The sequence below is a fragment of the Ailuropoda melanoleuca genome, chromosome 16 (assembly GCF_002007445.2).
Source record: "Ailuropoda melanoleuca isolate Jingjing chromosome 16, ASM200744v2, whole genome shotgun sequence".
Lineage (NCBI taxonomy): Eukaryota > Metazoa > Chordata > Mammalia > Carnivora > Ursidae > Ailuropoda > Ailuropoda melanoleuca.
Genome location: NC_048233.1, coordinates 4,367,851 through 4,393,914, shown reverse-complemented (window position 1 = coordinate 4,393,914; position 26,064 = coordinate 4,367,851). Strand labels below are relative to the sequence as shown.

The following is a 26,064-nucleotide window of genomic DNA, read 5'->3' as shown; positions in this document are numbered from 1 at the left end:
GAACAGATATTTGTATATAAAGCTAAAATGTAGGAGCAACCCAAGTGTCCATCAATGAATGAGTGGATAAGCAAAATGTGATCTATACATAAAATGGAATATTATTCAGTCTTAAAAAGAAAGGAAATGCTGACAATTACTATAGCATGGATGAACTTGAGGATTTTATGCTAAATGAAAGAAGACAGTCGCAAAAAAGACAAATACTATATCATTCCACCCATATAGGGTGATACTTAGAGTAGTCAAAATCACAGAGGTGGAAAGTAGAATAGTAGTTGCCAGGGTCTGGAGGGGGAGGGGAACATGGTGAGTTATTGTGTAGTGGGTAGAGAGTCAGTTTTGCAAGATGACAGAGTTCCAGAGATGAATGGTAGTGACGTTTGCACAACAATGTGAATGTACTTAATACTACTGAGCTGTACATTTAAAAATGTTAAGATAGTAAGTTTTATGTTATGTGCTATTGGGTTTAATATGACACATAAAGCATTTACTTGTCTAAATTAACATCTTAGTGTAAACTAACTCATCATGTCTCTTCATTCCTGAAAGGAGGAAGAAAGTACATTTTAATAATGATGGGAAGGACAAAAATATAATAATCAAAACAGTATGGCATGACACAAAAAATAGACACATAGATCAATGAAATAGAACAAAGGGCCCAGAAATAAACCCATGCTTATATGGTCAATTAATCTACAACAGAGGAAGTAAGAATATACAATGAGGAAAAGACAGTCCCTTCAAGAAATGGTGTTGGGAAAACTGGTCAGCTACATGCAAAAGAATGAAACTGGACCACTTTCTTGCATCATACACAAAAATAAACTCAAAATGGATTAAAGACCTAAATGTGAGACCTGAAATTATAAAACTCCTACAAGAAAACATAAACAGTACCTTTGATATCAACCTTAGCAACATTTTACTGCATATGTCTTTTCAGGCAAAGGAAACAAAAGCAAAAATAAACTATTGAGATCATACCAAAATAAAAAGTCTTTGCATGGTGAAGGAAAACCATCAACAAAATGGGAAGGCAACCTACTGCATGGGAGAATATATTTACAAATGATACAGATAATAAGGAGTTAATATCCAAAATATATAAAGAACTTGTACAACTAACACTAAAATAAAACAAAAAAACAAGTAATCCAATTTAAAAATGGGCAGAGGACCTGAATAGACATTTTTCAAAAGAAGACATCCAGATGGCCAATAGACACATGAAAAGATGTTCAACATCATTAATCATCAGGGAAATGTAAATCAAAACCATATGAGGTACCACCTTACACCTGTCAGAATGGTTAGTATCAAAATGATAAGAAATAACAAGCGTGGATGAGGATGTGGAGAAAAGGGAATCCTCATGCACTGCTGGTGGGAATGCAAATTGGAAGAAGTATTGGGGAAAACAAAACAGAAGCTTCTCAAAAATTTAAAAATAGAAATATGAAATGATCCAGCAATTCCACTACCGGTTATTTACCCAGAGAAAACAAAAACACTAATTTGAAAAGATACATGCACCCCTATGTTTATTGCAGCATTATTTACAATAGCCAAACTATGGAAGAAACCCAAGTGTCCATCCCCAGATTAATGAATATGTATATCATATGGTATGGTGTGTGTATATATATATATATACACACACACAATGGAATATAGCTCATCCATAAAAAGGAATGAGATCTTGCCATCGGAGACAATATGGATGGACCAGAGGGCATTATGCTACGTAAAATAAGTCAGGTAGAGAAAGAGAAATACTATGTCATTTCCTTTATATGTGGAATAAAAAAAACCAATAAGTGAACAAACAAACAAAGGCAGAAACAGACTTATAAACACAGAGAACAAACGGTTAGTTGCCAGAGGGGAGGGGAGTGGGGGAGTAGACAAAATGGGTGAAGGAGAGTGGGACGTACAGGCTTCCAGTTATGGAATGAATAAGTTAGGGGGATGAAAGGAACAGCAAAAGGAATATAGTCAATAGTGCTGTATGATGAGATATGCTAAATACACTTGTGAGCATAGTATGATGTATAGACTTGTTGAATCACTATGTTGTATGTCAACTATACTTGATAAAAAAGAAGAACAAGAAAGAAATTGCGAGAAAGCAGAACAAAATGTCACCTTCATTGCTAATAAAGTTGAAGCAGGAAAAAGGAATAAGGAGAGAGAAAGAGCACAGGATGGAGAGACCATTTGCCCGAGGAACACCTATGGGTCCTGGAGCCTGGGACAGGTAGTGTCTAGAAGCAAAGGAAGGCCATGTGCTGAATGAAGGAAAAGTAGGAAGGCCCAGAGTCCAACTGACATCCCCTCAGTGTTCTGGGTTCTAAGCTTTTATCCCCAAATTTTGCATCCCCTTTCTACCTATAAAGACCTGCAACTTCTCCAACGCCCTCCTGCTATTTCATCTCTGTCAGCTTGGACTTCATTCTACTGCTCATTCACCCAAAACTGCCCCCACCTAGGAACTTTGCACAGCTGCTTTGTCCATATATTTGAATGGTTCCCTCATTCGCTTCATTTAGGTCTTTATTCGAATCTCACTTTTGCAGAGTGGACTCTCCAGGTTACCCTTTTTGCAAACACCCCACCTCCATCACATTCTATTCCTTTACCTGCTTCATTTTTACTGGTGCCAATAATAGTTTGGATATTTGTTTTATGTCTCTCTTCCCCATACAATGAACGCTCTATAAATGCAGGCGCCATCAGGTGCTACTATAATCCCAGTTTATAAAACTGTGTCTGACACCGAGTGAGTGTTCAATAAATATTCATTGAAAGCATAAATGAATGAGCAAATAAATGAATGATTCCCTTGACAAGGTGTCTGGGGGAGCCATGCAAAGAAAAGGGCTGAATAGCTGTGATGGAGCAGTTGGAAGTCAGTCCTGGAGGCTCACTGTCACCCCACACCAAGCAGCTCCATCCCAGAGAGCCCCCAGGGCACATTTTGCCACCTGTCCATGTTTGACTCTGACCCCACTCGTGCTGGCTCTCAGATGTTCCCCCACATGAATGTCCTGTTCTGCCCTGCTTTATCTCAAAGGAGGCCGAGCACTCCAGAGCCCAGGAAAACTGGGTTAGCTGTTAGCAAACACTCTGTTCATGAGGCCTAAGCAGAAGCTGGTGTTACCAGAGTCCTTCCAGGTAAAGTCCAAATTTGTTACCAAGAATTACAGTTCTCTACTCTCTGCCATGATTTGAGCCCTGTCTACTCCTCAGGTTCCTCCTGAAATGCTGCTCCAGTCCTACTGCCCTTCTCTGTGTCCCCTGATGCATTGTGCCCAGGCCTCCTGGCCTTGGTACCTGCTATTCTTCTGCCTAGAATCACTAGCTCCTCCCTGTCTACTGTCACATATCTGCCCGACCCACACCTGGACAACTGCAATAAGTCTTCAAGGAGACTCAGATATCATTCCCTATAGCAAGCCTTCTTTGATCACCTTCCCCACCACATTAAACTCCGTCCCAAAGAAATTGGTCACAGAACATGCAATCTGCCCATCAGAGAAAGATAAATCTCCACAGAATGACAGGTCCTCAATGCTTTACAAGGTTCCTTTTAAGGACAGCGTTTTAAGGTTACTAATCAGAGGGTCCCAAGATCTCGTATTAAGAGTCATGGGGGTGGGGCACCTGGGTGGTTCAGTCAGTTAAACTTCTGACTTTAACTCAGGTGATGATCTCAGGGTCTTGGGATCAAGCCCCCTGGAGAGCTCCCCACTCAGCGAGAAGTGTGCTTCTCCCTCTCCCTCTCCCTCTATCCCTCCCCCCACTCATGGTCTCTCTGTCTCTCTATCACATAAATAAATAAAATTAAAAAAAAAAAACAATCATGGGATTTCCCCCTCCAAGAGTGCCATAGTCCCTTCCCCTGGTGAATGTCATGAAATTCTTCTCCTGCCCAACTGCAAGACAAGTGAGGAGAATGCCTAGGCTTCATCTCTGTATAAAAGAAAGCCTATGGTGTTAAGAAATGTTAAGGAACAGAAGGAATTGAAGCATACAGCCTTCAGGGGGCATAACTTGCCTCTTTTTCCTGCATTGCGGTTCTTAGCAAATGGTGAAGTCTTGTTTTAAATTATAAGTCTTGTCCTTTTTCCCCCAACAGCACCCTTCCTTTTTTTTCTTTTAAAGATTTTATTCATTTATTTCTTAGAGAGACACACAGAGAGAGAGAGCACAAGCAGGGGGAGCAGCAGGCAGAGGGAGAAGAAGATTCCCACTGAGCAGGGAGCCTGATGCAGGACTCAATCCCAGGACCCTGGCATCATGACCTGAGCTGAAGGAAGATGTTTTAACTGACTGAACCACCCATGCATCCCCAACAGCATCCTTCTATCGATGCTCCCTTGGCACCCCTCCTTCAGTCTCCACAATTCCCTTGTAATGGCTGGTATCTTAGTTTGACTCCTCTACTAAAGCATAAACTCTTCAAAAGCAAGGACTGTTTCTTACTTGGTTGCATCCCCAGGGCTTATCACAATGCATGACATGGGGCTGGCATGTAATTCATTCTCAGTAAATGCTTGTTGGAGGAACGACTAATTAAATGGATAAATGGGTGGATGGGTGGACAAATGTCCCTGTAGAGAAGACTAAGGCTTGGAATTTAAGTGTCTTCCCCCCCCCGGTCCCTGATGTCAGTAAATGACAGAAGTCAGGACTTCCATGCTGTCAGAGTTGGCTGTAGGCAGGATTTCTGAGTCCAGTTTCCCCTTCCATTCCCTAGGCATCTTCCCAGGTGAATGGGGCCCATATGTGGCCTCAGATCTCTTTGGGCTTAACTCTGACACACAAACCAAGTTTTCTTTTTGAATTCACTCAAAACAGGTGAGCATGTAGCAATCCTGATCAACACTCACCACCGCAAACAAAACAACAGCTACCACGTTAACCAGGTACTATGCTAAGTGCACTTTCACTATTTTCACTTGACCTTTATACCCATCTTCTGAAGAAAGAATATATAATTCTTATTTCAAAGTCATTGTGTTAGAAATTTAAAGAACATGGAATCAAGCCCAAAGGAAGCTGCCTCCCAAATTTTAACACAGACTTAAGGGAGGCAGTGTTGCTCCAAGGTCAAGATCCTGAGCTGTGGGGCCAGCAAAGAGAGCCCCTGCCCAAAACATTTTCCATTCGAAGTCATCCCACGTAGGGCCATGCTTAGATCCAACAGCTCTTATTTCTGGTCCCAGCTTGCCACTGATTCACTGTGCATCCTTGAGTCAGCCTTTACCCTCTCTGGCCTTGGATTCCCATCTATAGAAAGAGAAGGGACTAGATTCAATACAATGGAGCCCAAGGATAGAAAGGCATGTCCAAGGGGACCAAGGTGGTGACATGAACTAGTGGGGTGTGTGAATATAGGTGATGACACCCACCACAGGTAAGCAGTGGACTATGGCAGGGAGAGGATAGGCACCATCTCTAAGAGGTGGCCAGTGTCCCATGACGTTATCTTCTGATTAGAAATGTATTGATTTTTAAATGCTGGCCTCTATGAGGCCAAACGAAAGAAACTATGAGCAGGTTTGGTTCATGTCTTCCCATTATTTATCACTGTTGTTTTCACAACTAGGGAGCTGAGGCTTGGAAAAAGGAGGTCAGTGAAAGACAAAGCCAGAGCAAAAAGGTACACAGCCCTGAGAAGCCAACCATGAGGGGAACCTGAGCTTCTGGCTGATCAGAATAACCAAAACACAGAAGATAGAAACTGCCAAAACCAAGGGAAATGCATGGTATTTTAGGCAGCCTAGAATAGGCTAGAGAATGGAAGTCAGCCATGCTAGTTCGACACATAAATCTCAGGGTACAGAGAGAGTGAATTGCTCTCAAAGAAAGTGATGAGTGTTTAGATACATGTGCTGCATGTGCAGGTTCAGTGCAGAGCAGTGGTTCTCAAACATGAGCGGGCATCAGAATCACCTGAAGAATAGATTGCAGGACCCGCCCCTAGAATCTCTGATTCAGTAGGTCTGAAGTAGGGTTGAGAATTTGCATTTCTAACAAGTTCCCTGATGATGCTGATTTGGTTGGTCCAGGGACCACATTGGTAACCAGTGGGAATTTGGGTTCTACTATATGACTACACATGTTTGGAACCAGGGTCCAGCATGTACTAGCTATGTGACCCTATGAAATTTACTAAACTCTTCTGTCTCAGTTCCTTCCTTTGTAAATTGGGGACATTATTAGTATCTACTCAGAAGATCATTTAAGAATTAAATTCAATAGTCCATGTAAAGAGCTTCGAAAGGTGCTTAGAGTGTAGTAAGTACTCAACGAATGCCATCAAGCATTTCTGTTTGTAAAAGCAGCTCAGTGGAAGCTACAGTGGCAGTACCACAGGACTGGTAACACAGGAGCTGCGTGATGACCTCTAGCTGTAAGGAGGCAAGAGGAGAGAAGTTACTGGAACCCAAAGATGGTGATGCCTATATGGAGAGGTCTACATGAAAGCTTCAGTTTTGGAAAAGAGTAGACAGTGACCCCATAGGGAAGGAGCTGGAAGAATAACTACTCTAACTTCACTCCCCTCCCTTCTCTGATCTGCTATGCTCCCCTTTGGTGGAACTCTACCAGCCAGAGGCCTGGGGGAGCTGGGAAAGGGAGCTTACTGAGACAATCCATTATAATTTAGTCACAGGGCACAAATCAGGGTGAAGAGGATGGAGAGCAAACTGGAGGAACAAATGTGAGATACCAGTACACTTAGAAAAAGGCCTCCAGACATCTTTGGTCTACACCCCCACCTTGAGGCAGGTTGACCCCTAATCCAACTCATATTGGTGATCTCCACTGAAAGAGCTAATGGATTCAGACCACATCCTGCAGCCTAGAATGCAAGCCACACCCCAACATCAATCTGGTCACTGGCACTCCTGGCAAGGTGAGCCAGAGGATCCAGGTTCGAGACCTAGCCAGGGATTTGACACTGAGCTAACTAGGCACCAAGCATGGAGAAAACTGAACTCTTTGGCTTTCTGTAGGGGATAAGAGACTACCTTGCAGTAAGCAGAAAAGACAGGATGAATTTAGCAGAGTGTGGAAAATAAACACAGTAACCTGATGCACAAGACCATCAGTACCTGGAGCCTGGCTCTGGCCTTGAAACTAACTCTCTGACCTTAACAAAGCACCTCTCTTCAGAGCCTCCCCATCTGAAAGAGAGTCACTCTCGCTCCTGCCCTCATCTTCCACCTGGCTCCGCCTTATCCTTCAGATGTGAGGGCTGGAAAAGAATTCCAAGATGTTCTAAGTCCCCCTAGGCTCCTTGGAGGAAACCACTACAGCAATACCTGATATAATTGTGATTATTCATTATCTAAAATTGGACAGAACAAACTACTGCAAAACAATATACTGTAGGGAAAGGATCTGCTGAAGCAATGGACTGAATTAAAATAGTTGCTACTAAATATTTTCCTAAGACTGGTAACTTTTGGTGCTTTCTTTTCTCATATCCTGGTTCTCATCTCCAGAACCCTTGAAAGGGACTGAGGTGATGCATTTTCCTGACACTGAAGGGGAAGTGACCTGGAAGCAAGTAGCCAACTCTTCAAAAAGATCAGGGCACAACAAAGTATAGAAGACATCACAGGAAGATTACCATGGAAAGAGAAGATAGTACATACAAGTATAGAGCACAGTTATATTCACTAAAACCTGCAGTTGGAAAAGTAAAATTAACAGATGGAAACCTGCAAGGGACCTCAACGAGTCATGAAATCCTGTCCCCTGGCTTCATGTAAGATGTTATTAACTCAGGCCAAATAGCCTGAGGGACTTGCTAGGGTCACCTAGCCAGCTATTCAACCTAAATGTAAAATCCCTATGCAAGCTGAAATACAAGGGAAACTTAAATGGGAATTATCTGTTAAATAGGCACAAACTAGATTTGGTTTACAAGTCAGAGATCTGCCAAAAGGCTTCCAGCATCTCCGGGATAAAACCGTTCTGTCACAAGGGAAAGAGGAAGCAAGAGGCCATGGAAGCTCACATTAGAACTTTTTGAGGGAATTGGGTGATGCTGGGGGTTGTTGAACAATGTTTCACGTAAGGAACTACCAGGATACTGCCTTGTGGATTCAACTGCTTCTTCAGATTCACTCTCTATCACAATCTTTGTTCTTCTCCATCCCAAAGAATAATGCTACATAGTAAATGCAGAGCAACTGAGAACCTCAAAATCCCTGATTCTTTATTTTGCAATACTCTCAGGGTCAAGGACAGCCTCAGAAAAGACCTGTCCCATAGCAAGCAAGGTCTCCCAAATCCTTTAGACCTCATCCTAAAATTATTTAATACCCAACCATCACCATCAAGACCAAATAAGATAGAGAATGGTGATCCCTGATCTTAACTCACAAAGGCAACCAGCTGCAGAACAATCACCTTGCATCGCTCCTCTGAGTAGGCACTCTCTACCCATAACTCATTCACTCATTCATTCATTCCACAAACATTCACTGAGTCCTTCTGTAACATAGGCATTGTGCTTTGGTGTAGCCAATGGACTGGCAAAGAGCAAGAGCAGAAGCTGGGAAGAAGGAAGCCAGTTACAGTGGCTCAGACAAGAGATAATGAGGGTCTAATCTAGGGCAGTATGGATAAGGTAAAGGAGATGTTAACAGAGTAGAATTAAACATAGAGTTAAAAAGATTTTGTTATATATTATCCAGGATTGGGTAGGGGAGGTGAGAATAAGAGAAGCCTCTTATATCATTCCCAATTTCTGACTAGAATGAAGGAGAGAATGGCAATGCCCTTCATGAAGACAAGCATACAAGGGAAGACACAGATGAGCAAGTTCAGAGGAAAGATAAGGAGCTCAGTTTGGGTCATGTTGAGATTGAAATGCCTGCAGAATACTGAGGAAGAGAAAGCCAGCCAGGGTCTGGATGTCACAAGATGTGGAAGAGGATGAGACAGTAAGGGACAGTAAGCTGGAGATAACATCACTAAGAGGTGAAAGGAAGAAGAACCCACATGAAAGATTGAGAGAGAAGTCAGAGATGTGGGAGAGGCAGGAGAAAGTAGGGCTTAGGACACCAAAGAGCAGAGGTTATCAAGAAAAACACAATGACCAACAGTGTCTAATGTCATAGATTGGTCACGTGCAATGAGAGTCCGTAACAGTGGGTAACAAAGAGGGGTCTCCAAGGTTGGTGGAGAGGTCATGTCAGAGGAGGGTAACATAGGATCACCCCTTCCGCAGGCCCCCAGTATGAATCTCAGTTTCTGGCACCAGCCATGGTACCCAAAGGAGTACGACATCCTGGTTTGGGTCTGTATCTGGGGGATAAACCTGGTCCCAGCACTTTAAAAATGATAGTCTCACACTGTACACTGGGGAAGACAAAGAAGTATGCCTTTAAGAAATTTGAAGCTCAGATATTCCCCTTCTTTTCCTTTAGCTCTGCACACATTCAGAATAGGCTAGACGTGTGACACCAAGTAAGGTTATACATCAGTTGCCTGGTTGAGTGGGTATTAAAGGATCTGCTGCCAGAGACTGGATTCTTTCCAACATCCAGGCCCACGGAGCCCAGAACCAAGAAGCTGAGGCTGTCTTCCCCTGCCACCTGAATGGTAAGCCCTTCATAGTCTCTCCTGCCTGAAAAAGAAAGAGCCATTTCTTTTAGAATCCTAGAAGCACATGCCTGGGAAATGAGAGAGAACAGAGGAGACTGAGCCAGCAGGTGGAAAGCAAAAATGAAGGCAGAGGTTTCTGCAGAAGATTCACTCTTTCCCAGATAAATAGTTGCCTGCAAGCTGCCTACCCTTACACAGTTGTTCAAATCAGGACCCTAAAAGAGGTCTGCTCCTCACTAAGCCAAAGCCCAGATTGACAGCATCTTTTTGCTTTTCCCCAAACCTCCACTTTCTATGCCATTTGCCACCGAGGGGGAAAACATCTCCCATTTTGCACAGCACGAATTTAGCACACGTGGGCATGTCTGGAAGGGGAAGCCATGTGGAGGATGGCGATGAGCTTGTCTCCAACTCCACTGACAACTCAATAAGGGGAAATTGGCATAACGCTGCACTGGGAGGCACTTGAGATAGCAAGTGAATCACAACAAAGTTTAAGTCTTGCACAATACCTCCTCCCTTTCCCAAATGGCCTTATTCCCCTTGCCTCTTTTAGTTCAGAGGCACCCCTGTCAAGTAGGATAGGTTAGGATCAACTCATCCATTTTTCATTTGGTAGCTAAGAGTCATAGAAGGCAGATGACAACAGTCAGGATCATGGGTTCTGCCTGTTGGTTCTCAACTCTTTCTACACTATCTAGTATAAGCTGAGGGCCTGAGGAACTGGGGCAAATAATCAAGGCAAGTTGAGGCAGTTCCTCCTTACTCTTAGGACAGGGCCTGGCTGTCTTGACTGGGTCATGTGGAGTACACTCCGAGGGTGAGGAGATGGATCTCAAGAGCTCTAAGACTGTGGATCTTTGATGCTGAAGCAGAGCTGGAAGAAGAAAAGTAGGTGGGTGCAGGCTTGGCAGAGCTTCTGTGAAGCCTCCAAGAAAAGCCGCCAGATCTGACCTTGTGGACAAAGTCCCAGGACCCTGCAGTACTGGCAGCCCAAGCCATTGATTTGGTTCTCTTCACATCCTGGAATACAGAGCATCTTATTTTTAACCTTATAAACAGAGGAATGAATAGCAGTGTTGGACTAATACAACCCTGAATAAAGGAGCCTGGGCAAAGCTGGGGACAGGAGTTGTGTCCACTCTCCAGAGTAGCTGAGCCCCAGAACAGGAGCCTGGAGTAAGGAGCCAGAGCCTCAGGGCAGTTCAGATTCCCTTATGCAGGGACATCGCCCTCTAGGTCTCCTGCTCACATCAGCCAGTGATGCTGGGAATAAATATACTGTCTGATCCAAACCCCCAAACTCCTTTGCCTCAAGCAAGGTTTTTCAGGGGAGCTTCCGTGATCTCTCTGCTGCATCTTGCCACATCGCTGAAGTGCGGGGAATTCCCAATCGCCCAGGCAAAACCCTGACCCCCACCCTTTCTGGAACTTACACCTTGCCTGTTCAGGGGGATATTAAACTTATACCCTTGTTTATTCAAAAATATCCTCTTACCCAGTTTCCCTTGACTATAAAGCTTCTTCCTGCAATTCTAGCTTTGTCCATCGGCAACTCTTTCTACGCTGTTGAAACCTCTAACGGGGACAGCTTAAATACAGCATGGTTTTGAGTCAGGAGGATTTCTTGTTAGAGTGAGATCCTGTGTGACATAGTTGAGACCAGTGTATTAGGAAGGGACCAATAGATAGATATCCATTTAAACAGTGGCATCCATAGAGCATTTTCCATACAAGAAAGTTGCATGTAGCAATGACCATTCATTGAACAAACAGTTTTAAACATCTAATAGGTACTAGACACTGTAGTGGGTGCTGGTGAACAGCACAGAGTCCTCACTCTCACAAAATTTATGGTGGGCTTATAGACAAGGACACCAGCAAGTTCAGCGTGATATGTGCTATGACAAAGAATGCTCAGGTACTATGGGATCACATGGGAGGGAGAACTAAGCCAGACTTGGAATAGGAGATAGTATCAGAGAGGGCTTCCAGGAAGTGGTGCTATGTAAGCAGAGACCTGAAGGAAGAGTAGTAGGTACCCAGAAAATAGAAGGAAGAAGTTGAGGATAGCTGGAGTGCGCAGAAAGGACTTATAAGAAATGAAGGAAAAGAAGGTGGAAAGGTGCTCAGGGGCATGACCATGTAGAGCTCTATAAGCTGTGCTAAGGAGGAGACCTTTCTCCTAATGTTAAGGGAAAAGTCGCCGAAGGGGATTAAGGAGGTGAGAAGTATAATCATATTTCCATGTTAGAACACACATTCATGCTGCTAGGAAATAAATTTAGGCAAGGAAAGGGAGGATGTGGGAACAGTGTCCAGGAGGTCACTGCGGAGATCCAGGCAAGAGATGGGGGGCCATGAACCAGGATTACAAAAGTGGGACCAGAAACAGGAGGATAAGTTCAGGACAAAGAGACAAACCTGTGGAATATAGAATCATTACTCACTATGGACAAGGGAGATACGAGAGTCAGGGCTTATGACTGGTGAATTAATACCAAGCAGGATGAAGATCAGCAGGAGGAGAGGCAAGTTGGTAGGAAGAGACATCTGAGTAGGGATGTCCTGTACACAGTCAGCTATGCGGGTCCAAGCTCAGAGGAGAGATCTGGGCTGCAGCTTGGAGTCTGGAAATCATCAGCATATAAACTAGTAATGAAGCCAAAAGAGGGGATAAGATGGCTTGGGTGGGTAGTTAGAAAAGAAGGTGATGCAGAACCCAGCCCAGAAGAAAACCACAGCACCTGAGTTGCATAATAAATTTTACCCATCAGCAAAGTCAGGGCTGCATAAACTTCCTGACCCTCTGCAATTCAGATCGATCTCTATAAGACTCTCCCTCAGATTCCCACACTTGACCTCACCCCAGCATGGGTCCCACATATGACATACTCCCCCGTGTCGGCTCATCAAACCCCGGGTCGAGCTCAGAAGCTCCAAGCTAGTAATTAAATGTGTATCTCCTACTACAAATTGCGAACCACATAGGGTAAGTATGTAAGTGTACGCGCATGTGCTTCTGAATGATGGACCTACAGACTCAGGCATACGCAAACATCCCTGCACATAAAAACACCTACACACCCTCCAGTCTGGATTAGGTCATTTATATCCACTCAAATTGAGCATTAGAAGTGACTGTTCCCACTTTGAACTACAGATTTTCCCCTAAAAACAAAACAAAAGCTGGGCCCATAAACAGTTAAAACAGGAGGAAAAAAAAAAAGAAAACATTTATCAAGATTCTTCTTTATGTCTTATTCCATGCAAATTTAATCCTCATGGCTACCCTGTAAGATGGGTTTTATAATCCTGAAGGGATGAAGATGGGACTCAAACCTGACTCCAAAACGCTCCCCTGTCCCACTCTGGAACAACTTTAATTCTGGAGAAGGGGGAATAGAGAGAGATTTTAACAAAAAGAAGCTGGTGTGGCATATGTGTGATTTACAGGTTTATTACCTTTATTCATTCAATAAATATTCATCATTATCCTACTATGTACCTGGAGGCAAGAGTTGACCAAATGCACATAAGTAGAGAGCATTCCTTAATTAGGATCCTGTCTATACTTCTGATGGACTGTAGTCATTTCTGTGGGACTGTCTGATGGAGCCTCCTTAGAGAGCAGCTGTCATAACTGCTTGTCAGGGACAGATGAAGCCCTTGAATTTAAGGTGTCTGTGGGAATTGCAGCCTTTCATTTTCCAGCAGGCCCAGCCTTCAAAGGCCACCACTGTACTTTACTTTGGCCAAAGAGATTACCTCTCACAATAGAGCTACAAATAGGGCCCTAATTGATGAATTTGCTAATGGCCCTTTCCTTTATAGTGGCATTAGCCCGGTCCTGTCTTAGCTGAACCTCCCTCAGGTCAGACCTCACACACAATGAATATATTCTGCTAGATTTATGGCAGAAAAGACAGGGAGTTTAACTCAGTCATCAAACATCCGATTTGCTACATGAACCTGGGCAATATCTCTGTCCTCTCTCTTCCCTTCTCCTGTGCCTCAGTTTCTCTCAGTAGGAACATGGGGGAAAGTTATCTATCAATCCAGTAATCAAGAAGGAATTGCTCTTTTCTAGCAGCAAGGCTTACGAAGGGCACAGACAAGTCTGGGGTATTGGGCCTTCCCTCAAAAGCTCTGCACCTGGGCATGATTGAAACTCTCCCGATCTCCTATTTCCTTCACATATGTAGGTACTTGGTGAGGTTCCCATATCATTCTTTAAGTGTTGCTGAACACCTGCTTCCGAGAACTGGGAGTGGGGTAGGCCAGCCTGTGGGTCACAGAGAACCTCGTCCCTCCTGTGACTGAAGCACTTCACATGGGGGTCCCCAGGCCCCTAGGGTGCTAAAGAGCTTTGTCTTCAGCTGTCTTCATGGCTCTGGCTGAATCGGTGATTCAGTTGTTGAATGACCTGAATCAAAGTTGCCCTCCCTTGACTGCTGTGCTCCAGCTCTGTCAAAACTGGCCTAATAACATCAGTGGTAAAGGCCCTTTATTCATCCGCTCCCCCTTTTGGGGCAGCACTGGATAAGCCCAGATTACAAATAACAGCTAATCTGTTTTGAGCATTTACCATATGCCAGGAGTGTGCTTTATATGAAATAACTCATTTAATCCCCATAATAACTCAATGGGATAAAGTGCTATCACCATATCATAGGTGATGAAGCCAAGGCACAGATGAGGATAGTAACTTGCGCAGGCTGGTAAGCTGAGATCCGACCCCAGGCGTGCCAGTCCCAGGGGCTGCACACTTAACCTCACACAACACCGCCTCGGGCAAGAAGTCAGCAGTCCACATGGTTTAACTCTTTGGAAGGTGCCAAGAAAATCCCTATCCCTTCTGCCCTCCGGAATTGCCCCTCAAATAAGCTAGTAATGGGCTCACAATCATACCACCGAAATAATTCCTTTGGCAATGACAAAGCAAACTTCCTAGGAGGATGAGGGGATCTGATACATGGAGCTTGCTACAGAGTGATGGGCTCCAATTCTCCATAGGTCCTTTCTGGAATATGCATAGCAGCACATCAGTTCCTTCCCAAATCCCCTGAAGCTTTCAGCAAGTGGGAGCTGCTGTGGGGCAAAGATGAGAATAAGCTCAAAGTTGGGGATGTAGATAAAAACAGGAGAGAGGCCCAAGTCAACAGTAAAGCACATTCCAGTTCTGAGAATACGCCACCTTGGCTACTTTCTAGCTCTATAATCAACCACTGCGCGTTCCCACTTCTTCAACTGCAAGATAGAAATAGAAAGAGCTGCATTGTAATCTTGTGTAAATTAAATAAGGCGATGCTTACAAAGCGCTTAACACTGTGCCCGACGCACAATATGGACATTAAAATGGCAGCTCTTTTTTTTTTAAGATTTTATTTATTTATTTGACAGAGAGAGACAGCAAGAGAGGGAACACAAGCAGGGGGAGTGGGAGAAGGAGACGCAGGCTTCCCGCTAAGCAGGAAGCCCGATGCAGGGCTCCATCCCAGGACTCTGGGATCATGACCTGAGCAGAAGGCGGATGCTTAACGACTGAGTCACCCAGGTGCCCCCATAAAATGGCAGCTCTTGTTATAATTATTTCTACTGCACTAGGAAGGAAGGCCCGATCAAGACACTGAGAAGCCAGTGGGCAAGGTGGACAGCTGAGCGAGCAGAAGGAAAGAGACTTGAAGGAGAGAGACTACCTTCATCAACTTTGCAACTATTCTGAAGCCTATTTATGTATTCATTCAGTCATTCATTTGCCATTTTCAACTCAGACCTAATATATGTGGACACTATGTCGGATGATGTTGTGGGTTGAATCAAGTTGAATCATGTCCCCCTCCCCCAAAATGTGCTGAAGTCCTAAACCCTGTTACCTATGAATATGAACCTATGTGGAAGAAAGTTCTTTGCAGTTGTAATTAAGTTAAGACGAGGTCATACTAGATTAGGTTGGGCTCTAATCCAGTATAACTGGTGTGCTTATGAAGAAGAAATACAGACACACACATGGGGGAAAAGGCCATGTGAGGATGAAGGCAGAGGTTGCAGCAATGTATTGACAAGCCAAGGAATAGCGTGCACAGCTGGCAGCAACTAGAAGCTAGGAAAGAAGGGAGAAACATATTCCCCCTGAGGACCTCCATAAGAAGCCAATCCTGCTGGCACCTGGACTTCAGACTTCTGGCCTTCAGAACTGTGAGAGAATAAATTACTGTTGTTTTAAGCCAGCCAGTTTGCATTCCTTCCTTACAGGAGCCCTAGAATACAAACATAGGTGATAAAACCAAAGATACATTTAAAACCCAAAGTTCCTGTGCTGAAGTCTTTGCTATTCATTTCACCCCCCAAAAGAGGCATACTGTGTTAGACGAGAGTTTCTCCCCTAGCCCAACATCGAGGACTCCAGGCATAAGGATATCTTACATGAGTAGGCGGTGTGGAACGAGGATCGTCCCAGCCACAAGTCATATCAGGTCCCTGCCACCCACAGGGCATAGCATTGATGACTGTGAAGAGGAGGGTGGCAGGGTGGTGGGGGAGGCAGGTAAAGAAAGCCCAGAAAAAGGAAGGGACTGATATCTTGTTTTCCATGTCTTCCAAATCCACCATTCCTCATTTCTCCTCTTAATTTCTCCATTCTTTCTCTTCATATTTTAAGTTTCTACTCTGGTCTCTCAGATGCCTTCATAGCTTGGTAGACTGGAAAAAGTACGGGTCTTGGTGGCTAGAAGAGTTTGAATCCCAGGTTCTATCACTTACTACTTGTTGGCTCTTGGGCAAGTAACACTATCCTTCTATGCTTTGGCTTCCTCATCTGTTTAATGAGCATAATATGTAATCATAGTGTTATGTATGTACGTCTGCCATACATTATATAATGCATGTGTGTATGTATATAATGTATGATGGCACACATTGTAAATGTCATGTGAAAAGGACTGTGATCTCATTATACACAGTTCCCGGATTATATGTACAGAAACTCTGGTTTTTGATATTATGTGTCAGGACATACTACAAAATTAGCACAAAAAAATAAGAACAGTAAATCAGATGCTACATTTAAAGGACCAAAGCCACTGTATAAATGCCAGTGTATAAATGGCATTGACCTAGCAGTAAACATGTTCTCAACACCAGCACTGAAGATCTCTGGGATATTGGGCAAGATTTTCCATCTCTTAGTTTAAATGATTTGAGTTTCCAACCAGCTCTAAGATTCTATGACTTTACGAAAATGTGCACTTCAGCTGTTTGCTCTCATTAAATTACATTTTTAAAAGAGCTCTTTACTTACTGGTCACCCATTACAAATCTGGGGAAAGCTGTGATGCTTGAGGGAATTCTAATAATAACTGAAGTAGAAAAGCCATTTGATGTGTGAAATATCCAATGGGCTGGATAACACAGGAAAGGAGAGTCTTCTAAAACAATCCTCTCCTAGTTATTCACAGGAGAAGGCTAATGTCAGAATATCAGAGACACAGGGGTTGGAATACGTTGGAACATAAGCCAGCAATGAGGGTGAAACAGTCCTAATGCAGCCCCAAATGCAAAGGCAACCAGACAATTTTATCTCCTTTTGGAATAATATAAACAAAGGTGACTGGCTTTATAATAGAAGAGATTGAGCTCTACTTCCAGAAGAACTTCCTACTGGGATACGAGAGCCATAAGAAGTTTGGGGAAATCACCTTCTCCCGAGCTTTTCAGTGAGAGACCAAGCAACCAGCTTGGCGTCCTGGGTGAAGTAAGTGTGTTCAGCAGCGGGAGGATGGGCAGAGTGACCTTTTGGAGGTCCCTATCTGCCTGTGTTCTCTCTGTGTTTTCACTAAGTCAGTTCACAATGGTACAATAACACCTGCACGTCACACAACACAATCCGGTTTCCAGTTACCTTGGCAGTTCACACGTTGTCATGCTGCCTACTTTTCCCCTGCTGGCACAGTCGACTCCAAGGTGTAAGGACTGTTTTTATAGATTTTTGCACGTTCCACACTGGTAGGTGATAATCACTTCGCATTGCAGTTAGCAAAGAAGAGGAAATGAAACCCACTCCTGAATTGGAGACGAGAGTGTTGTGTTTCACCCTCCTTGACAGCCAAAAGCCAATTCAGGACTCTGAAGAGCCGAATTTCCCAGGGGGGATAAAATGTGGGTATCTTCTTAATTCTTCTGAGCTCACTTAAGGATTGAAATCAGTTTTTGCTGAGGGAGGAAAAATCGATGTGGATTATCATTTATGGATCATTTCAGCTGGAGAAACAAGGATGTGGGAGAGCTTATCCGGTTTGCACTTTTTCAGCAAGACTCCTAAAAGCTAGCGGAATAATAATCATAAACACTCATGGAGCACTCACCATATTCTAAACCCTTTGCACGAATTAATTGATTTAATCATCACAACAATTTCATGAGGCCCAGAGAGGTTAAGTTATATTCAACCTAACAACACATCTACCGAGTTCTGAGCTGGGTTTTAAGCCAAGCAGTCTGACTTTAGAGCTGAGATAGTTCATTAGCTCCCATACTCTTTGGAAAGAGACAGGGATGCAGACCATCCTCAAAGAAATACTTCCTTCTTTTGTCCTCCTCCTCCTTAATTCCCTGACCTTTGTACTATAGAACCACACACTCCAGTTGAAAAGGACTTCCTGAGGAGAGGAATCCATTAGCCACAGCCACCAACATACACCATGTCAGAAGTCAGCTCAGCGCTCCCCATAACTCATAGAGCAGCACTTTATGAGTATTGGAAATACTCCAACAGCCAATAGAGTATTGGAAATACTCTATGAGTATTTCCTAACCCCATTGTCCCATTGCAGGATTTTTCCTTACCCGTAGTTATCCTCTCTCCCTTGGTCAGTAAGTCGATAGAACATTTTTAAAAAACAGTCTCCAGAATGGCTCCTTTGCTAAAACTCTTTTCTCACCCCTGGGCGCTCTCCTCTGAGGTGCTAAAACCCCAATCAGGGAGTCATCACCTTAAATAATGCATCAGGCTTTCACCAAGAATCAGTAAAGCAAGCAGCACCTCAGAAAAGTCCATTATCCCCCCATGGTTCGTAATTGGGCATTGTGATTAATCCATTTATCTGCTATTCAGATGAACACCCCATAGTAAGACTCAGTAATTACAGAATATTGAATAGGTACATGAATAACCAAAATGTACCCATGATTTGAGTTTCTGCAGCAACTTGATTCCCAGAATCTTTACTCACTTTGAGTTTTAAAGGTCCACAATAGCAAAAGTGCAGCAGAGGGGTGGGAAATAGAAAGCCCAATTTTCAGGAAGTCATGAGTGACTAAAATCCAGAAGGCTCATGAGCTTGCTTGTGTATAATCATAGAATCAGTTCAGTCAACATTTATCAACATTTATTATTTTCTGTGTGTCAGGCACAGTGTTAGGAACAGGGTATACCCCCCCAAAAAAAGTTCATTATCTAACTGAAGAAATAGACATATAAAAAGCCAATCAGCTTATAATAGGAAAAATGAGACATGTGTTAACACAGAAGAAGGAGAATGAGTATTCACTCCCCAAAAGGGGAGATCTGGGAAGGGTGCCCAGGGGAAATGACCTTTGAGTTGAGTGTTGCAGGTTCAGGAAGATTTTTATTTTCCTCAGAGAAGAAGGGGAAAGAGCAACCCAGGCAGAGTGACAAGTATGCACAAAAGCATTCAGGCAGGAGGTGGCCTATACAGAGAATTGCACTGGGCAGGTATTAAAGGACTTTATACACTATTCTAGGAAAACTGGGCTTTATCTTGTATCCTGTACGCAGTAGGGCAACGTGGTAAGTTTTTAAAGAGATGTGTGATCATGAGCAGATTTGTGCTTCGGAAAACCCATTGAGCAGTGATAATGAGGCAGGATTAGAGAAAAGGATCTGCGGTTGAGAGGCTACTGCCGTGGTGAGGGCAAAGTGAAGATGACCTGCCTTGGGCACTGATAGTGAGCTGTCAGGACAGAGCAGTCAGACTAGAGGCTTTGCAGACCCTTCAGAAGGCCGTATCAGAAAGTTTCTGATGATGTGTGGGTGCAGAGATGATAATGCCTTTAGCTGAGGAGGAAAAGCATATCAAGGAACCCAATAAAGTGTAAATGGAGCTAACATTGCTTCATGTGTACCCTGTGCCAGAGGCTTTTGGAGTATTTCCTTATATCCTATGCCTACCCTGTACCATAAGGGGAAACAGTTCAAGTGAACACATAAGGGGACTGAAGTCAAAGTAGTTAAAGAGTGCACTCAGGGCCACCCAGAACATACTGTGCCCACCAAGCCCATGCCCTTGATGTTCCCACTGCCCCAGCTCTGAACTTCACTTAACGAGGAAGGCTTTGCTCACAGTATAAGTAGCCTTATTCTTCAGTTTCTCCCTCCTGCCTGACAATTAGAATGTCTTTCCCTATCTTCACCTGTGGGAAAAAACACCTTCTCCCATCATCCTTGCCTACCCCCAAAACTGCATCTCTTCCTTCCAAAGTATCTCTGTCCTCCCCAATCCTCACCCACTTCTATTCACACATGACATCTTTTTGAAAGTAGCAAGTGTAGGGCAAAGGGTAATGAATCAGAAGTGGTGGCAGTCTGTGTCCCAGGGCTGTCCCAGCCCATCAGGTGACTTTCAGAAACTGACCTTGCAGCCCCAGTGTCCTCACTTATAAAATAGGGATATGAAATCAATATTAACCTTTGCTTACCTCACAGGATTATAATAAGAGGAAACGAGATAAAGTGCTTGCAAACGACACTAACAAAAGGTGGGAAAAGGTGCTACAGAATTATCTGAATTATTGGACACTGTGGTCCACCGGACTGTGAGCTCCTTATGGGCGGGGGTCTGGTTGCCTCCATCTTTCAACCCAGAGTACCTAATTATTCCTGGTACAGAGCCAGTGTCTGATAAAGACATTGAATTAGCAACAAGGACCACTACCACCATCACCACACACACACACACAAACACACACACAGGTGTCTTTGCCTTTCTCTCTCTCTCTCTCCCTTCACCATAATGCGGGCAAACCCATAATACCTCCACTTTTGGAAGTACTGCTCTAGTCCTGGTGTATTCCAAAAACAGCCAGTTCCTGGAGGAAAACCAAGTGATTGTCACGCGCCTGGATGCCTCCCCTGGGCACGTTTGACCAAGTCTGAATCCTGTCCTTCTCAAGGGAAGTTGCTAAGAACTGAACCCCCAGACTCACTCCTCTCCAAAGAGCCCCAGCTGGGTCTGTCCCTCCCCACCCCCACTTTTGTGCCAGGCATGCGATGTGTTTTATTTTTTTTTCCTCGCAGGAGCTCGGCGGCCTCTACTGCTGTTTTCATTGATGCCTTGAGCAGAGCTGGCATGTGCAACTGCTGAGAAAGGGGAGCTTGGAGCCGCGGGGGAAGCAAGTAAAAATAGCCTGGCGCGCGTCGCTCTGCCTGCTCTGGACGCCTTTAACCCTGGCCAAGGTGGGGAGCTCAGCAGCCGCTACCGCACACTGTGGAATCTGGCAGGGGTCTGCACCCGGACCCCGCACAACACCCGGGGGTGCGGGGGGCTTAGAGATCCGTGAAAACTTTTTTTTAGAAACCGAGAGGGGGGGAGGGAAGAGCAGGAAAAAGCTGTTTCTTGCTTCCAGCGCTCCAGCCACCTGGCTACAGGGACTGTTAACGTGCCCACTGGTCCAACACTTTACAGAAGTGCAGCCTTGACTCTGAGCTATTTTTAGCAACGTCTTCCAGGGGTGGGCGATCAGAGGGAGGAGTGCGAGGGGATTGGTAAGGCTACTTCTCTTTTGTGAGGCTAGGCGCCTTTGCTGGCTGGGGGAGAAGAAGTGTTGAGGGGCCACGCTGGCTTTGCCCTAACTCAAGGAGACAGCGTTAGCTACTGAATGCCCTACTGTTTTCGAGCCCCAGAGCCTGTTTGGTTTTCGAAATCGACAATTGCCAGATGCATTCTGCTTCTAGGGTCTCAGAGAATGGGGATTTTAAAAGCTTTGCTGCCTATGCTGTGGTGTAAGGGTTAGCTGCAGTTAAGACCTTACTGAAGAAGATCGGAAGGGTCTCTGCACCTTTTTGCATTCCAGCAAGACAGAGGGACAATTCCCGCGCCACACCTCCATCCCCGCCCCACGCTGCATATGGGTAACCATATGTGAAATGTACGGCAGCCCCACCAGACACCCGGCTATTAATAGAGCCCGGGAGTTTGCTCTCTGTCTTTTTCCTGCCACCGAGTAAGGGATGATCTTCACACACATACCCCACTCCGCCCCCACCTCGGCGCACCGTTTCTCCAGGAAGGTAAGGGGGCTGCCCACGCTGATCCCCTTCGTGACTACAGGTGCCTAGAGCCAACGGACTAGTCCAGTTGTATCGACAGCAGGGTCAGTGAGAGGCCAGGGAACACAGCCTCCAGTGGGACCCAAAACCCAGCAGGGCTCTTTGAGGCTCAGGGCCAATTGAGAGCAGAGAAAGGGCAGCTATAGGGCTGCCAAAGGCGGGGGGGCAACAGCGCAATTTGCGGAGCTAGAGCGACCTCCTCCAAAGCTGCTGCGGGACGAGTGGCTGCAGACCGATTTCTCTCTGCAGCCCACGGCGCGCAGCCCCCACCCGGCGCGGGCTCGGCTGCGGCAGGAGCGGGCGCTGTCCCTGGTTCTGAAGGTGGCCTCGGCTAGCGCTTCCTACCCGGGTTTAGCGCCCCCCGAGGCGGCTCAAACGTTCGAGGACTCCAGACCTCTCCCCGGCCCGGATCTGGGCTGGTGGGTCTGTTGGTGGTGCCCAAGTCCCACCACCGGCTCGGTTTGCCCCCACCCCCACCCCCCACCCAACGGCCCGGAGCTCTCCGCGGTGCTGCGGGGACCGAGAGCTGGGGACTGATTCGAGCTTGAAGGGTAAAGCTGAGGCAGCCGCTGGAGATGGTCAAGGCACTGCAGGGAGCAAACGTGGCCCCAGGATCCCCATCCCAGCTTTGCACAAAGCCGGGACTCTGGACCCCTAATGCAGCACAGAGGAGAGGGCAGAGGAGCGCTGCTGCCCAGGGTTTGGGACTTGGGGAAAGAGAAGCGAGCAGCGGGTGGCAGGAGGGGGAGATGGGGTGAGAGCTACTCTTTTGCATTTTCAAGAGGGAGGGGACCTGAGACATGCACTATCTTTCTCCCACCACACACACACACACACACACACACACACACACACACACACACGGCCGGCAGAAGCAAGCGGGATGGAGCCGGGGAAAGTTTGGCACTAGGTGCAGAGCAGCGGCGGCGGCGGCGGCGGCAGCGACAGCGGCGGCGGCGCGGTGGTCCGGGGTGGGCTGCCGGGGTCGCCGAGAGCCCCGGCCCTCTCGCCTCCTTACCTCGGTGTTCTCGGCAGCGTTCTCCGCCATTTTCCTCCTTAGGAGCAGGCAGCGGGAGGAGTGTTTCATGCCCATAAGAGCCAGCAAGGGTTTGGTGATACAGAGATAGTAGAGAAAGAGAGAGCTGGTGTAGCTTTAAAAGAGAGAGAGAGAGAGAGAATGGGAGGAAAAAAAAAAAAAACACCCAACCCAGCCCCTCTGCTGGAGCGTCAGCCGATACAATCAACTACGGTTGAGTCTTTTCTGCAGTCTCCACTTTGTTTTATTTTCCTCCCTTCTCATCTGCTTCGGATTCCTTCACACAGTTTCAAGTTCTTCTCGCGCACCCGACCCCCTCCCCGCCCCTCTCCACCCGCGCTGCGGGCTAAGCTGGAGGGAGGCAGCCCCGAAGGCTCCGCGGCGGCGGCGGCGTCTCCTCTCCTGGCTGCTCGCAAAGTCCGGCCGGCCGGAGGCAGCCACCAACTCCTCTCAACTTCTGCAGATCGGCTGGGCGAAGCAACACGCTTCCTGCGCGTCTCTCCTAGGGGCTGAGCCGGGTGAGTGGGGGCGGGGTAGGAGGTTCGGTAGAGCGGGCGGCGGCTGGGCGCAGACGGAGGGCCCCCAGCGCCCCCGGGCCCGCCGCCTCCCCCAGGCTCCAGGGGTCTCTTGGCCGCCTCCACTCCCGGCGCTGTGGACAACTTGAGCGAGGGCAAGGGCCGCGCGGACGCTGCAGGGCCACGCGGGAGGCTCGGAGAAAGCAGGCGCCGGAGCTGGGCTCTTGCAGGTTCTTAGACCCGGGTGTTCGTCCTCCCACCGAGGACAAGCTCTGGGCAAGATTGGGCCATAGTTATCTCGCCCCCACCTCACCCCACCCCCAACTTCCCAGCTCCTCCGTCAATTCTTGGTTCCTTCCTTGGCGAATTACGGTTTCGGGAGCGAAGGGGTGGGTGTCTGGGTGAGGGAGGGTCCTTAACTCCTTCAACTCTAGTACTAAGTGTGCTCTCATCTCTCCTTTTCTCCCACTGACCCTGTCCAGGCAGTTGGGGCTCCAAGCCTCTGTCAGGCTGAGGGGTAGGGCCAGAGGTTCAGCCAGAGTTGGTTTGAGAAAGAAGATAGGAGACGGTCAAATGGATGAGCCTGCAGTCCTGTTCCCCCTACCTCAGTCTTCCCTAGCAGCCCCCTGCCCACACATTTCTCTTCTCCCTCCTCACCCCTCCCCCATTGTCACCAGATTTTGAAGTCCCTTTTATGGGAGAGAGGGAGGATGTCACGTACCCATTAGGATTCTCTTGATCCTTTTTTAAGGGAGTTTGGGCGGCAGCAGGGGGTGTGAAATTTTATACAATGCATTCCTGTCTTCACTTTGAGAGCTTCTTTTTCCCTGTCTTACTGGCCATCTGTCAGGCGGGTGGGAAATAGAACAAGGGGGGGCACTCTGTCTCTCCATTTGCAACAGGCCAGTCAGGCTGGACTTCTTCAAAGACAGCCGCACTTTCAAGCTTTCACCCCACAAGTCAAGGACAGGGACCTGAAAGAGGCTCTTGAGCACCCTGGCTCTCTTCACTTCAACCCTGCACTTACACAGGGAGATCAGTCCCACATGCATGCCCTATTTGTTTTTATCATCACCTTTGACAACCAGGAAATGTGAGCCTGATTGTCCTCAACTAACCTCAGTGTCCATTGAAGAAATGGGCCAGAATCTAAAGATGCTTCCATCACCTGATCCTAGGGGAAAGGGAGGATGGATGCATTGCAATAAGTGGAGGAGGGAGAGAAGTGGGAGTGGAGAGTAAAAAGAGTGAAAAGACAGTGGGCAGCAGGCTTGAGTTAGTGGACTCCCGTGTGTGTGTGTGTGTGTGTGTGTGTGTGTGTGTTGTGGAAGGAGTGAATGTAAATGAAAGATTGAGCCTAACTCCTTAATCTTTTCCTTTCTCAGACCACAGACCTTGACTAGTGTTGGGGGTGAGTGAGCGGAATCTTTCACAACACCTGGTCATCCTCCTTCCCTTTCACATCCTGCCATCATGCAGAAAGTTGTAGGGGGATAAATGAGATAAACCTGAAGAATACTTTTACCCTCTTGAACCCCATTTTGTCTTAGCATCTTTCTCAGAAACAAAAGATTGAGACATCTCATCCCCTACCAAGAGAGTCTCAGTACTCATACAATCAATGAAAATCAGAAAGGATCCTCACAGCATTTTGGTCCTCTCACTTTACAAATAAGGACCCTGAGATCAGAGAAAGGAGGACATTTGTCCATGATCCTTCAGACAGCTGGGGGAACATCTGAGAGCAGCTCCCCAGCTTCCTGACTTTCAGTTCAACACTTTCCCCCCACCCCACCCCAACTGCTTCTGCCTGTGCAGTGCATCCATTCTGTGACTAACCAGGGAGGAGGGGAGCTGAGACAAGCTCCCACCGAAATAGGCTGCTGCCTGTGCGTGATTATGTTGCTATGAGAACCTCAGTGGGTGTGTTTCCTCCGTTCTCTGTTGAAATCTTTTGCTTGGCTTGGCTTCTCCCCAAGCACAGACACAGCTCCTCTTAGAATGGGGAGTAGAGAGGCTGAGATAGAGAGCTGCATTCTCTTGGCAAGAGTTTTCTATCCCAGCCCATCGAACCCAGAGCCAACCTGGGGCTGCAAGTGAGGAGCCTAGGCTACCAAGGTGGTTCCATAATGGCTGGAGTGAGCGGTCTTGAAAGTGTATACTCCAGTCTCCTGTTGAGCCACCTTGGAGCAGAGTTGTTATCCCTGCTATGCTCTCACCTAATTACAAATTCACAAGCAAAAGAATTGTTACCTCAAGAGACTAAGTTCTGGTGTGCTCCGTTACACAGCAAAAGATTACCTGAACATTCATCTCCTACAGTTGTGAAAATTAATGATGCATGAAAAGTGCCTAACACATAAGTAGGCATCCCCACTACCTCACCATTCACAGGAATTCAGCCTTTCTCCCTCTCTTTTGCATAAGTATATTAGCATAGTTGTTACAAATTTCATCATTCCACAAAGAATTTACTGGGTATGTTATATGCCTAGCTCATTAATAAACACTGGTATTGAGAATAGACAACA

The 26,064-nt window shown here is 46.1% G+C and overlaps 1 protein-coding gene across 3 annotated transcripts in view; it reads right to left on the bottom strand.

The window, feature by feature from the left end:
• PRMT8 (protein arginine methyltransferase 8) overlaps positions 1-23,099 on the bottom strand; it is a 91,436-nt gene extending 68,337 nt beyond the window's left edge. For 2 of the 3 annotated variants that reach the window (XM_002914115.4, XM_019793691.2), the window contains exon 1: positions 23,001-23,099. In XM_002914115.4, the coding sequence (XP_002914161.1) occupies positions 23,001-23,075 (75 nt within the window). In that variant the 5' untranslated portion in view covers positions 23,076-23,099. The remainder of the gene's footprint in view (positions 1-23,000) is intronic. The other variant, XM_034645566.1, reaches the window with a different exon arrangement.
• Between the last annotated feature and the right edge of the window lie 2,965 nt (positions 23,100-26,064).